At 41.6% G+C, this 14,993-nt stretch overlaps 1 protein-coding gene across 2 annotated transcripts in view; it reads right to left on the bottom strand.

The window, feature by feature from the left end:
* Positions 1 to 3,595: 3,595 nt before the first annotated feature.
* The window catches only part of ube3c (ubiquitin protein ligase E3C), a 28,485-nt gene continuing 17,087 nt past the window's right edge, over positions 3,596 to 14,993 (bottom strand). For both annotated transcript variants that reach the window (XM_085173069.1, XM_085173070.1), the window contains exons 18-24: positions 14,809 to 14,941; positions 11,849 to 12,096; positions 8,786 to 8,998; positions 6,670 to 6,858; positions 6,516 to 6,582; positions 6,258 to 6,388; positions 3,596 to 4,684 (exon numbers count right to left, since the gene is read on the bottom strand). In XM_085173069.1, coding sequence (XP_085029195.1) covers positions 4,514 to 4,684; positions 6,258 to 6,388; positions 6,516 to 6,582; positions 6,670 to 6,858; positions 8,786 to 8,998; positions 11,849 to 12,096; positions 14,809 to 14,941 — 1,152 coding nt within the window. In that variant the 3' untranslated portion in view covers positions 3,596 to 4,513. The remainder of the gene's footprint in view (positions 4,685 to 6,257; positions 6,389 to 6,515; positions 6,583 to 6,669; positions 6,859 to 8,785; positions 8,999 to 11,848; positions 12,097 to 14,808; positions 14,942 to 14,993) is intronic.

Genomic DNA, 14,993 nt, shown 5'->3' with positions numbered 1-14,993 from the left:
TGTGTAATAAACAACTGCAATGATAGATGATTACAACAAATAGATGAGTAATAAATAAAAGTAATACATAGATGAATAATGATGATGAGTTAAGATGCATAATCATGGGAACAAGTGGGTTTACAAACGGGAGCAAAAGCTGAAATAATGCCTCTACTGAAGCCAATTGCACTAAATGCACTAAATGTGCACTGTTACAAGAATATTTTTCTTTCTATTGTTTTCTATTAATTTATATAATTTTAAATTAAGCAGGACAGAGTTCTTTTAAAGAAAGATTTACTTTTATTCTCAAAAGTTAAGCATGACAGGCTTCTGTTTAAGAAAGAGACCTGTTTTATTGTGTTAATGTTGTCATTTTGAGCTAAAAATAAATGGCTAAATGATTTTTGTTTCCCATGTGTTGATATCACAAAGAATACGCATCTACTTAAATCAAATTCAAGTCAAATGGTTAAAAAAATAATTTCACACACAAAAAAAGAGCTAAAAAATTCACCACACTGGGAAGAGTGAAAACAACTGGGTCGCCCGGCCCTGGCCACGAGGTGTCCCTTATTTATTTCTCAGGGAGTTGGCAACCCTAGTCACAACAGAAACTGAGACTCCATAAGCTCGAGGCAACATTTTTCCATTTCATATATCGTCCACTTTTGGTGAGCCTGTGTGAACTGTAGCTGTGAACTGTCCTGTTCTTGACAGCTTCAGCCCACGGTGTGGTCTTGGTGCTGCTGAAGCCCATCTGCTTTAAGCCTTGACATGTTGTGCTTTCAAAGATGGTCTTCTGCATACCTTGGTTGAAATGAATACCTTTCTTCCCCTGTCTGTTCAGTTCATTTCAATTTAATGTTAGTTATATGGCGCCAAATCACAACAACAGTTTCCTTAATACAAAGAAAACAGAGAGAACCCCAACAATCATATAACCCCTGTGAGCAATTGTTTTGGCGACAGTGGTAAGGAAAACATTTTCCAAAATATTTTAACAGGAAGAAACCTCCAGCAGGGAGGGTCGTCATGTGCCGCGAGCCGTTGGGGTGAGGGGAGGAAGACAGGATGTTGTGGAGATCTAGATCTGGGATCTGACAAAAACTAAAACTATCATTAAAACTCACTTTATTTTTATTCAATTTAGTTTTTATATTAATGTTTTAATCATTGAAACGTTGGAATTTGAAAAGTCTGTCGTTTGTTTTTATTTCATGTTTTATGGTAATTCTGATGGTACTCGTTTCACCGAGGGACACCTGAAAGCAGCACGTCATTGAGCGTGGACAGCAGCGTCGTTGCGGTGACCTGCTCACACATCCGCGATGACACCCAACACCAGACCCCGTCTTTGCTGTTCACGCGCGCACAGTGGATGAAACGAGGCTGTCACGTGCCTCGCATATCCCCTAACAAACCTGGAAACGTGCCGGATCATAAGAAGCGCTTTCACACGGCATTCAGGGAGCAAAACAATCAGACAAACGGCTTTTTGCGCCATCTGTCGTGCGCACGAGAAACATACGACCTGTGTCTGTTGTAATTATAAGCCTGATCCAAAACCATAGAGAGCGGAGGGACAGGTTTCCATGTAAGCTCACCCGTTTTCTCTGCAATGAGAAGAGGAAACCCACTACACTAGCAGTGTTATAGTGGGACTTTTAATTGTAAATAATTCTCAGTATCACGCCTCTGCACAGGTGTAAGAGTTGGGCTGAATTTGATATACTGAAAAAGGCTTAGTGAGCCAGGGCCTAGTTTATATTATACGATATTATAAGACTGTTTATAAGATATTATAAAACTGTTTGATCAAAACTGTCAAATGTAACCAGAAGAAAAGGCTCAGACTCAATTTTGAGCTTATTTTCAACACTAAATCTCAATGAAATAAGAAGGTAAAGTTCTCACATTTGTATACTGGCATTCAATATTTATTTATTTATTTTAAAAAGATGATCTCCCCTTGGGTCACACTTTAGAAATGTAGGATATACACAGAAGACATATCTGAGGAACTGATAAGCAGTGAGCTGAACTCATCCTAACCCAAAGAAGTCAAATAAAGCAGGGCGGGTTATTGCAGTTTCAAACCGAAGTGAGGCTGAAATTACAGGCCTGCATTGATTTTAAATGGAAGATGAAGGTCGTTTTTGCAGTAAAAGCTGGCCGGAGCTCTTGCCAGCAAAGGAAGACCCAATGAAAATGACAGATAGCTATTAATTATACTGGGCATTAAGGGCAGTCTGGATTTAATTAGACCCATTGAGTGGGAGGAATCACAGCAAAAATAGATATCATGCATAGGTCAGTGCTTTTCCATACTTTGAAAGTCTTCACTTAAGACTTTATTTTCTCGCCTTTCTGTGATCGCTGTGGCTGAATTTGACGTGGTAACAAAGTAGGGCGACAACAAGAATGAGACTTAAAAATCGATCAGATTTAATTTAAACTGCAGCCAAAAGGTTTCAACCACAACTCACATAAGCTTGGGCTGATCAGTCTTCATGTCTAGACAGGCAGAAAGGCAGCACAGGCACTCCCTGTCCTGATGTACTGCTATGCCAAAGCCACTGAAATCATATTTCCTTCACAGGCTTCAGTGCCAGGAGAGCCATATTCATAAAAACAAATGAATTCATTGCTTTGATATTTCTGTTATTGGTTCGTGACCTTGAAAGGCTTCCAGAGGATCTTCAGGTGTTTTCAAAGTCGTTTCCATGCAGCACTAAAGGTTGACCACCAGGTGGCAATCTGCTACAAGAAATATGTTAGCAGAGACTTAACTAAGATCTTTTAATCCACAACCTGGAGCTATGTCCCAGTTTTTTTGGTCAGAGTGCTCAGTAAATGGCCAATTTAAACCTCAGGTTTGCTTCCATGTTAATTAAAATCCATGTTTTCATGCCAGCTTCGCAGGGACACTCACTTTGGTATCTTTTTTTGGAAAGCAGGCTACAATCCCACCCCCCTCAAAACGCCCTCAAGTGATTTTTTTGATGCTTCCTCGCTCCGCTGCAAGATAAACAAGCCTAAAAGCTTCAATTAGCCCTTAAAAATCCTATGAGCAAGCTCAAGTAGCATACGCAGTGAAGATGATTCACAACATCCTGCATTAACTTTGTCAGTTATAATCCATCACTTGGTAATAGTCTTAAATAAATCTCATAGTAATTGAGATGAATCCCTCATTTCAATGACAAGTCTGGTTTTTAAGACCCAATTACCACTTTGAGTTCTCTGGCCCAGAGGATGTGCGGCGTATGAGAAGAGGGGGGCAGCGAGCTGGCTGCTTTCGCGGAGAAGCGAGGATGGAGAGATGGACTCGGTCCAAATAGGGATGGATATCTTCCTCAGGGGCTGCACTGCATTAGAGGCCAGGTAGATTTATGACAAACGCACACAATCTTAATTTGTGCTCGGCCCGATAATGCATCTCAAGGCCAGAATAGTTCTGCTCAGTGTTTCTTAACTGGATGTTTCTTTAATTATATGTCAGAGGCCATAAAACTCAAGAGGAGATTTTCCCACAAAGCACTGTTTTATGTCTCGGTCATTACTGTAAATTACAAGTAACAAGAAAATATGGAGGGAAAAAATCAAAAAGAAAAGAAAAGTGGGTTTATTTGTTTCCATACACTCTTATTTTTTTTTCAGCCTGTTGGTACACTGATCATCTGTAAGCCTCATCAAACATGACACAGTTGCTGCTTCCCCCCACTAAAAAGCAAACTTGCAGGAGGAAGGAGAGTGGGGCGGGGTCGTTCATCTTAAAGCAGACGTGTGTGAAAACAGAAACTCGTAACGCGAAAAGGAGAGAGGAAAAACAAACCTGTACAAATACTGAATAGATGAATAATACAAGAGCAGCTGTAAACATATACATATTCACACAAAAAAAAAAACAACCTTCAGTGCTCCCCTCCCCAAACATCCAGCAAGACAAGTCATTTCTATTCTTCAGATGGCGTGTGCACACTTACTGTATCGTTATCAGACACGACGGTTAATACTAGGAATAATAACAATTCGAGAAATCACAAAAACCTGCAGGTTCACCGACCTCTACGTGAAAATTCATGACGGCTGTACACAAAAGCTCCTCCTGCCTCCGCAGCCCTTGGCTTTACAGTCCTGCCCACTCTGTCCCCCCAGTCTGTTGTTATATTGCCTTTTTTTGTTTCAACATGATGCCGCTTAATCTTTGGTGAAAACATTTCTCCATTCAGTTACACATTTGTTTGTTTTTTTGTTTTTTTTTAATGTATGCACAAAATACCTTCTGCAAAATTTAACTAAGCTGCTGATCTGTCTGAAGAATAAGAAGGGATTCAACATTTCAAATGATTTAAAAGCACCCTTCTTTCAGTCTGTGGGGGAGCATTTCCTCACCATCGGCTTGGCACGCACGCACACACACAAACAGTAAAATCAGTCAGTGCATGGTTTGCTTTCCCTCGTCTATTTTCAGTCTTTCACCCCAAAGCCACTTTTGTGGCGTCCATGTCTGGAGGCACAGCTCAGCTCAGCTCAGCTCGAACCCGGAGGATGACTCGATGGCGTACAGCAGCTTGTTCCTCATCAGGTGCTGGTCGCAGAACTCGGGGAGCTTGAGCAGGTTCATGCAGGTGCTGGCGGTGGGCAGGCGATCCAGGTCAGTCCCTCCGTTGTGGATGCAGAAGGCCGGGTAAAGCTCCTGTTTATGAGTGAAGGGCTTCGATTAGAAACTGATAGAGAAAAATCTCTACATCCCCGAGGCGTTTAAGAACCATGGAAATTAAAAAGAAAAGAAAAATGAGGCGACAAGCAACACGTGTCCGTAATGATCCCAATTTCAAAACCAATTCAGATTAAGCAATAACTGTCAACTTCCACAAGGGGATAAATGTTAAAAGAGAGACATTAAGTGCTAAGCTAATATAGTGGAAGTATAAATTGAGGAAATAATCTTAGTGCTTGAAAGGTACCGAGTGGGGAAATCAGCCCACGGTTTGACCCTTGGATGAGATGCTGGAGGAATGGTCATTTCATGTTGTCTAGCTGGCATTTTTTTAAATCAAGCCTCTCGCCGATGAGGCCACCTCATCCGTAGGCGGTGACACGGACCGTTTCCATCACTGGCCGGGCCAACGCACCAGCTACTCCGCCCTGATTTCATCCTGCTTTTTAAAGTTAGCATAGATGGCTCAGCGGCCACACTTGCCCGATTAAATGGCTCTTTAGGGGTTTGGCCATAATGACCCCATTTTTCTGACAATTACCGTATTAAACTATCGTTGCTTATTGAGAAAGTGTCATTACCGCAGGCATCATTTTGGGGGGGAAAAATGGAGAGTTTCCATCATCTTTTTTAAACGGCTTCTCCTGACAGAGCTATTTCTCCTCTAATGAATCCTGGGCCGAATCACGACAGCTAATTAAAGCTTAGCTGGCTTGAGCTGAGGGCCGGGTCAGGGGCCGCTTCCCTACGAATTACCGCCTTCTGCAGCCCAGAGACGAGCGGAGGTGGGAGGAGCGGAGTCATATTTATCAATGGTGGAGTGAAGGCAACACTCAAACACAGAGAGGAGGAGAGCGTTGCTCCCCACAGCGCAAAAATCAAGTTTTCTTAACTGATGACAATAACAAGGAGTACTAAAACCAATCATATCATGATTACACCTTCTGGTTTGACAAAGTATGACATAAAAATTGTTTAATGGCTCAGAGTAACACTTTCTCCTTTTTTCTCCTATCTCAAACTACTTAAGTGTCCCACAAATCAAGTCAGTGAGAAAGCGAAACAGCTTCCAATTAGGAAATCATTTCAGAAATAGGAGGTTAGCGGTAATGATTCAGCAAACGGTCTTCCGAAGTAGATGGATGGAGTTTCCTTGCATATTAATCTCGCAGAAAACTGCTGCTTTCCGCTCCGTCGCGCAAAGTTGAAAAGTTCAAGAGGCTACCAAGTTCTGAGCGGCAATATTTGACCAGCCAAGGTTTTTCCAGCCAAGCCCACGCATGTGAAGCTGCAGACAGACTTCTTCTGCAGAGGAAGGTCATGAACTATAAAACAACAGTGGACGTGGTGATAAGACTCGGGTCTTATCGCCAGCTAATTTGAAAACGATCATTTTCTAAGCTGTTATCAGTCTGGGCATTTTCATTACAAGCCCATTAAAGAGGGAACACTCCCTTCTGTTGAGGATGGAGAACCAGAGGATAATGGTGGGCAAAGCAAGTGCAGAGAGAAGAAGCGGGGGGGGGGGGGGGGGGGGGGGGGGCATCACCTTGAAGCCCAGCAGCGGTGGTCTGGAGCAGCTGGTGACAAACTTCAGCAACTTGCGCTTTTCTTCATCTGTGAACCCTTCGACCACCTCCCAGAAGATCTGGATGACGGGGTGAGTGGCTGAATACCCGCCTGAAGATGACGATGACGGTGTAAAGTTAGAACGGAATGAAATTTCTCAGTTCTATAAATGAGAATTTGCAGAAAACACAAAATGCAGAAAAAACAACCACAAGAAAATAAAGCACTTTGTACCTACCTGAGTAGTTTGTAAAGTTTTTTAGGTCATCGAGACAAATTGGCACATGAGCCCCAGATATCAGAACCTTTAAGATGTATAAAGCATATTTTTAGCTTCTTTAACACATTTTATGTTTCTTCAGGTTCAGTTATTTATGTCACGTGTAGAATACCTGAATCTCCTGCTGGTCAAACATGCGCAGCCACTCCAGGTTGACCACATTGGCCAGACCCTGTCTGAAGGCCAGGCAATGAGGCCTGATCTGCTTGTTGAGCCTGTAGTCAGCCACCAGATGGATGTAGGCTATTCGGTTTGCCGTGGTCACAGGAATATCTTTGCCTCCAGGCTTCAGCTCAACCACCTGCATCAGAAGGCACACGAGGTATTTACACGGTTCTTTCACAGTTCTTCAGTTTCTCTTTAAAGTTCTTCAGTTGCGAGGTGACCGTTCGAGTATTTATTTGCAGCATGCAGGATTTCATTCAATAACACGGTCATTAAAATAGTTTCAGCGGCACTCTGATTAAAGGTAAGGCTCTCTCCATGCAACTGTGAGGAGAAGTGCACTTCAGTGTTTCCAAATATAGCCTGACTACTGAACATCTGGTCCAATACAATTTGGCCCAGTGTTCTCTTTTCATTAGCTTTAGAGCAGTTAGCACTTGATAAGATGTGCTCGTCTCAGTTCATAAAGCTGGCAGTGCGATGACATCATAGCATCGGGAGGAGTAAGAAAAAAAAGAAAGAAGTAATGTTCATCTTTTTCCAACGCTGTCTTGGGATATGAGATTTTGTGTTTAGACAATTAAATTACTCACATGTATAAACGTGACTTCAGAAACTTTATTTCCTTTTTCTTTTACTCCAATAAATTGATTACAGGGGTTTAAAAAATACTCACTGCCTTTGTTGCTACTGCATTTCCTGTAAATACTGCAACACTGCACCACGTGGCAAGGTGAAAAGTTTTAATCAGGACGATCCACACAGCGGATTAAATCTCATCTCAAGGTACTGCAGGACTGGGTTTGCATTAATTTTCCTAATTTTAGTCAGTGTGTTACTTGCAGCAGGCCAAAATATGGATAACCACCTTTCTGTGTCTTTCTACCTAAAGTGCCAGTTATCAGCTCAGACTCTTCCGGATGAAGAAAAATATGAACTTGCACTGATTTCCAGCATCTCTGTCACAGATAGCTCGACTAAAATGAGCTCAACATCCTCGTTTTGCAGTGAACAACTTTCAGCTGCCACGTTGGATCAGGTTGTCATGCTGGAACCAGTTCCCTTTCTGTTTGTTATTTTTCTCAGAAACCTCCAACACGTGGCAAACAGGAACGCCGCTTTTAACAATGGTCGTATGCAGACGGTCACAAAAACTGACCGATAAACACTTTACAGGATATTTGTTTAACTAAAATAAAAACTATTGTCTGAAACTGCAGCGGTGATGAATCAGCACCTCTGACGCATTCTTAACAAAAACTGATCGATAAGCTTCACAAAGGCGTTCAGTGCCGCAATACTAGGCAGACCGCACTATAATGTAAGCGGTTTTTCTTGTGGTTTTTTGTGTTATTTTTCAGCTTCTACCTTTGCACTGCATGTGGTCTAACTTAAAGTTAATCATTTTCTGTCTTTTTCTCACTCACAGTGGATTCTGATTATGTGCTAATGTAAGAGAATTACTATTGTTATCTTGCTTGCTTTGGCTATCTCACGAGGGCAAATGCAGGGCAGACTGCTCCCGGGTGTGTGCCTAATCTTTCACAAATTGTTTTCCCTGTCGTGTTTGCGACCAGGAGGGCTGTACCGTGACTCAACCATTTCAGGTGTTTGAGAAGAGCTAATAAGACGCGCTAAGGCCCTGAGTAAACAGGAGCTCCGTGCAGAGTGCAGGTCTGGGCTTAGGTGTCTCAGAGTGATGGCGGTTGTTCATCTCCGGAGCCTTGAGCTTTGGAGGGGGCGTGCTTAAGAGCAGCTAGCTGCTTCTGTCAGGCGTGTTGTGAGGTAATTTCTCGGGGAAAGGCAGGTGGAACGGTCAACAGAGCTGCTGTGTTCGCTGCACCGCAGCAGGGCTTAGGGTGACAGCGGTGACGTGCTTTATCTCTCTCAGAGCTGAAAAGTGGTACATTATGAGGGAAATGAATTATTAACGCCACAAAGAGAAACCAAACAGGAGGAAGGAGAGACGGCTAAGCATGACCAGGATACAAAGAGATGGAAAAAAAAAGTACACGTGAATCATTTATCCAACTAAATCCCACCCTGTCCCCAACCCCGGTCACCTGAGCTTCTCCCAGATCGTTGTTGACCACGGTGAAGTTAAGGCCCAGCTCTTCCACGTCACCCTCGTAGCTTTTGAGGAAGAGCAGGTTGCGATACATCTCTGGGTCCAGGGAGGCCAGGTGGTGAATGTCCACATCTGCGCTGGTTCCAAGAAGCTTGGACAGGAAGAAACTCGCAAAGGGCAATTCCACCAGCATGTTTTCATAAAGCGCCTGCGGGAAAATGTTGATGTTAATCCCTTAAAGCCTGCATCAAGAAATAATTTGCCACGAAATTCTGTTTTGTTTTGGGTTTTTTTAATTGAGGGTTTAAACCTTCTGACAAAAACTCAAAATTGATTTGTATAATATTTTCTGCATTCAGCATAAAATCTACCTTTACCGCACCAAATCCATTCAAGATTAGCAGTAAGCAACATCTCATTAAGGCAACTTTTAATACAGGGAGTTGATTCTAAATTTGATTCCAATTAAAATGTATTTCTCTGTATCAATCGTGCCCTCCCTCAGAGTTTGTATTTGTCCAACCAGAGAAGCCAAATATATTCAAACTACAGTCCAGGTGAACGGGAACACTGTACCGTTTGGAAAACCAACCAAATACGTCGCCTCCTAAATTATTCAGCAGCGGACAGGTCCAAAGCAGATGTGATAAGGCCCTATCCACAATAAAGGTGGGCATTTTATCATGAGAGTCTTCGGAGATTTACTCACTTTTAGAGGCAACCTCAAGTGGCCATTTTTTCTTTTTGGCTTTTTTCAGCCTTTTTGTTTTTTAGTTTCATTGCATCAAACACCACAATTAAATAACTAAGAGCCTGCTTCCAGCAGCAACCAAAATGCTAGTAAGCACATATTAAAGAACAAAAATAATAATAAAATATCACATTTGCCTGAAATTCCCAACAATGAACGAAGTGATAGAGACTTAATCTGATCACATCTGAAAATGCACAAAACAACCTACCGCAAACACACACGCTTCTGCTTCACCGGACTCAAACTTTATAAATGCCAATTCTCACCTTGACCTTAAATGCCATTAAGTACCACAGCCGGGCAGGTGACTCATAAAACGAAAAGCTAATGTACTTGAATAGTCCGAAAAAGAGCCCATTGGAGACATTAAAATATACAGGTCTTTATAAATGATTGCGCTAAAAACCCTGACCGCATCAGCTAAATGGATTATAAATCTAGAGGATTTCCATAATGCATGCATCTTAAACACACACACACGCAAGCATAAATCACGGCTATTTTCTAAACACAGGTTAATTGTGCAACTCCAAACATTGTCTATTTTTTATGCAAAATAATCCACTTAGCATTTCTCTCGTGGCCGCGACTCATTTCAGACCATATGCGCGGTGTGGCCCCTTGAAACCTATCAATAACACTTGTGCTGGGAAGAGGCAGCATTAAGTATATGGAAAAAACCTGTAGCCTTATTTTTTTTTCAATGCCATTTACTTTATTTATGAGTGTTTATTGCCAGAAATTGTGCCAAAATGACTTGGGCTGGAAAGAATTAATTATTATGGCCCAGGCCCTTTTAATATAAGTGAGTGCAGTGGCAACGCAATTAAAGCAGATCGCGGCACCATCAGGTGGAATAAATGCCAACAACATTGCAGGTGCATTCTGTTAGCTGCCAAATAAACTCCTTAATTTACAACATTAAAAATCAATAAAATTATAATGCCTTCCAAACGCATCTCTATCAATCAGCAGTGCAGAACTATCAGTCAGACAGGAGACTGTGCAGAGAGCTGGTGTTTGGGTAGGATCAAAGCAGTTCACAAAGAGAAAAGGCCACTGCCGAAGAGGCTGGAAGAGAATCTTGATATTTGGACAAAAGCATGCTCCCATCTAGATTAAACGCAACTTTTTAATCTTTAGGTTGAAGCGATGCCACCGCAGCAGCAAAGTAACCTGTTTTCATGTTTTCCCATTTGTGGCTTAAATCTTTCAGCTTGTCAGCTGGGTGGACAAGTGAGGAAGAAGGATGATGGCCGGCCTCTATTCTGATGTTCAATCCACTTTCAGTGAGTACCCCCAGACAAGCCACTCCTGCCTGTAATACATCACCTCCACAACAATGGCACGCCTCGGACATTAATTAACAATATTAATCTCCTGTGTCCTTTGAGCCGCGCCGTGCACTGTGCACACTGCAGCAGCGGTGATGCAATCCCAATCTATATAAACGGTTGCCTTTTATCCAGGCAATAACGGCACTAAACAAATATCAATACACCTCTCAAGTGGCCACTCAAACGTCCATTTTTATGGAGAAAGAGGAACTTAAGGTAAGGTTAATTGAAAGTCAAATTCAAATTAATTTCCCACCGCCTAATTGCCTGAACCATTAGCTCTGGGGAGCACAATGTTGCAAGACGTAGGGGTGGGGAGCTTGTAACTGCTGATTGATCATGTCTCACTTCCACAGAATGCAGAGAAGAAGAAGAAAGGAGAGGAGAGGAGAGGAGAGGAGAGGAGAGGAGAGGAGAGGAGAGGAGAGGAGAGGAGAGGAGAGGGGGGTGGGGGTTCAGAGCTCTGATAAGTGGACTGGACCATCCAGGGCCGAGCAAGAGAGAAGAGACCTGGATGTTCCTGACTGTAAAAGAGATCAAAATGCTATTACCACATGCTTTGAACGCTTATTTATGTCCTGTCTCTGACGAGCTGCTGATTTAGTGCCAACCAAATGTGATCACTACACAAACAAGAGGTAGGAATCATCGGCTAATGGAAGATCTAATTGAGAGGCGACCGCTTGTCATGAGGTAATTCTTCTCCAGACTGAACAACGCACACCCCTGAAGGAGGCATCTTTATAAACAATCACCACCACATGCATTAAGGATGATTTAGAAACATTAGGCTCTAATAAATAGTGCCATCAGGCAAGGAAAGGGGCAGAAAAACAATGCTATCAACAGATTACGCAAACTGCTAATTAATGAAAATAAAGCCTGCGCAAGTGCCAGATTTAAGTTCTTGACAAACTCCTCCATTATTTAGGTTAATATTTCTTAGAGTTTTACTTTGGAGGCTCACCTTTCCGAGGATCCTGCCTAAGAAGTAGTAGTGTCTGGTGAACGAGTCTCCCACCAGCATCTCTGCAGCGGGGCTGGGGTACAGCAGGCCCTCGTTGGTCGTCTTGAAGAAGCCCTGGTTGGGGTTGAAGCCCGATTTGAGGAGCTCATTGAGGAACTCGCGAAAGATCCCACCTCCGTCGATTCCCGCCTCATCCAGACCGTGAGCGTTCAGCAGGTGCACTCTGATCCTCTTCTTTAGGTCCGGTTCTTAAAAAAAAGAAAGAAAAAAGACACGGAACATCAGGAAGATTTCATCAAGGTACAACAAGAATAAATATTAAAGACGCTCTCTGATAACATTCATGGTCACAATAAACTGAATTTATTTTCCCTCCATAAATGTCACCAACATCCTCCTGAAGATCTCAGAGATTTTTTATTCTTCACTTCACATTACTTTTTATAGTAATTTCCAGCAGGGAAATTAATTGAGACACACTGCCAGTATCTTCAGTCTAACAGTTAATGGTCATGTTGTCAGTTTTTATGATCACAAACCTATTTCCTACCATGAAATTGAGAGAACAGCATATAAACGGAGGTTTTCACAACAAAGCTAGCTGCTAGCTTTAAAACAATAGTTTTAGCTTAAAGGCATATAAGGAAACAAACCATTTCCTGTGATATAAGCAGTGTGAGATTGTTATAATTCAGGACAAAACTGAACTCTTGCATCATTACTTTAAAGTTCGGTTTGACCTTGGTTACTCTTGGAAGTTAGAAGACTGAGTTTCTTGTAACTCTTTGGCAGCCCTGTGGATCAGCAGTCACAACATACTGCGTTTTACATCACGTGTACACTGCATTCAGTATTTCTAATCATAAAAAATACACTTTCATATGTTTTTTAAAGCTTAAAATCATCTGTTGTCAGATTTTTCCCCCAATTGAACAAACCTCGCTGACTTATTTTCTAAGTGCTTTTATGAGCTAACAAATGAAATGTGACTGTGTTTACTAAACATGCCCTTCCTGGTAATCAGCTGGATGACCCCCATTGTTTTAAATACCCCTATATTTATGTAGTTTTATTTTGTTCTAAGCAGGAAATCAGTTTTGCAAGTAAAAATATAAACTGTTGTGAATAGAAACAATTAAATGCATATAAAAAAACAGTGATTAACACATCAAAGTAATCTATGCCTCACAGCAAAGGAGACGAAATGAGCGGAGAGGCCCAACAACTTGTAAAAGTTAAGATCAAAGTCCAGATTTTTAGGCCATTTTGACAGAATCACATTAGTGGAGGTTTGCAAACATTCACTTACATAACTTCCTCTACCTTCTTCCTAACTTTCGCCCTCAGTGACCTTTGAGTAACCCTGTGAAACCATTTACACAGTGACTAAATTATTTCACACTCAGTGCAGCTGACAGGAAATATTCCTGTTCCATTTTGATGTCACCTTTATGACATAAAACTTGAACATTTTATCGAGCTGACTGGTTCTATTTTTTTTAAATAATTAATAAAATTGCAATTATTTTGACTTGTTATTATTATCCATCTATTAAATATTAAAAGGTTCCTTTAGAGGGTTGAACTTATTTTCCCATCAGAAAATGTAAAAACAGTATTAACGTATACACTTGCCACCCACTGTTAGGGAAACTGTTCATTAATCCAAATATTTAATCAGCCAATCACAAGGCAGCAAATCAATACGTTTAGCCACATATGGTCGAGACGACCAGCTGATGTTCAAACTGATTGTCAGAGGAAAGATAATTTAAGTAATTTTTAGCATGGTGGTTGGTGCCAGACGGGCTTTTCTGAGTATTTTTAAAAACTGCTGATCTGATGGGGTTTTCCACACACAGTCATCTGTAGATTTTAAAGAGAATGATCCAAAAAAAGAGACAATATCCAGTGAGCAGTAATTATCTGCATGAAAATGCCTTGATGAGGTCAAAGTTCAAAGGAGAATGGTCATGCTGCTTCAGGCAGACACAAATAACCACTCATTACAGCCACGGTAGAAGAAGAGCATCTCTGAACACACAACACACTGAAATTTACAGTAGGTGGGCTCCAGCAGCAGAAGATCACACCAGGTGCCACTGCAGCTGTTTTCTGTCCACTAAGAAAGAGAAACTGAGGCTACAATTTGCATGGGTTTAGTATCGTGGATATGAAGCCGACAAATCTACAGCCACTGTGCGATATGGAAACATGTCAACATGGACCAAAATCTCAGAGGAATGTTTCCAGCATCTTTTTTGAATCAGTGCCGCAAAAAATTAAAGCATTTCTGAAGGCAACCCAGTACAAGCAAGGTGTACCTAATGAAGTGGACATTAGGTGTATACAAGTCTGAAGTGCTGTGCTTTTTAATCCAACAAACATATTTTGCACTAAAGCACTTTCTTGACCTGCAAAATATTATAATCAAATTCTGTAAAAGGTCATCTTTCAGAATAATTAATGTATGGCAATAAATCAAGACAGCTATAACGTATATACACACATGAATGATATAGATCATGTCTTTAGCCCAGGTTACTACTCTTTTTAATCAGATTGCTCCCTCTCGAGCACCCTTTCAAATTCAAACACAAAAGAGGTGACTTAAAATAATTGATTCTGCTTTTATGCGCTCCATTATAATAATCGCGACCACAATTACGGCTTTACTGAAATTCAATACTCTGCACAGGAGGAGAGTCAACCTTCATCTTTGCTGCTAACCAAAACCTTGATCCTTGATATTAAGATTTTAATGGAGCATAACAAGAGTTTTGGGAATATTATCAGCATTTACTACAGAATGTCGCCTCATTTCTTTTGCTCGGAATGACGCAGCTGTACGTTTTCTATGGTGTAATGTGCTATGATGTACTCGCTTCACATTGTTTACCCACAAAATAATGCACGTATTACAGTTTTCTTTTATTGAAACTGTAACGCGCGTGCAGTACCGTTTTCTGGAGAGAGTTTGTCGTAGGCGTCTTCATATATGTAGTTGCGCCTGATGGTGACATTGATGCCGTCGGGGAACGGGCCGTCCCCCTGCACATCTCGCTTGTCGGCGAAGATTAACCTCTGGAAGATCTACAAGACAGACATGAACCCGGTGACAGGGTCAGTGACAAATCCTGGGAGT

The sequence above is a fragment of the Neolamprologus multifasciatus genome, chromosome 9, assembly GCF_963576455.1.
Source record: "Neolamprologus multifasciatus chromosome 9, fNeoMul1.2, whole genome shotgun sequence".
NCBI classification, from domain to species: Eukaryota; Metazoa; Chordata; class Actinopteri; order Cichliformes; family Cichlidae; genus Neolamprologus; species Neolamprologus multifasciatus.
Note: the sequence above shows the minus strand (reverse complement) of the source record. Positions and strands in the feature narration are given on the sequence as shown.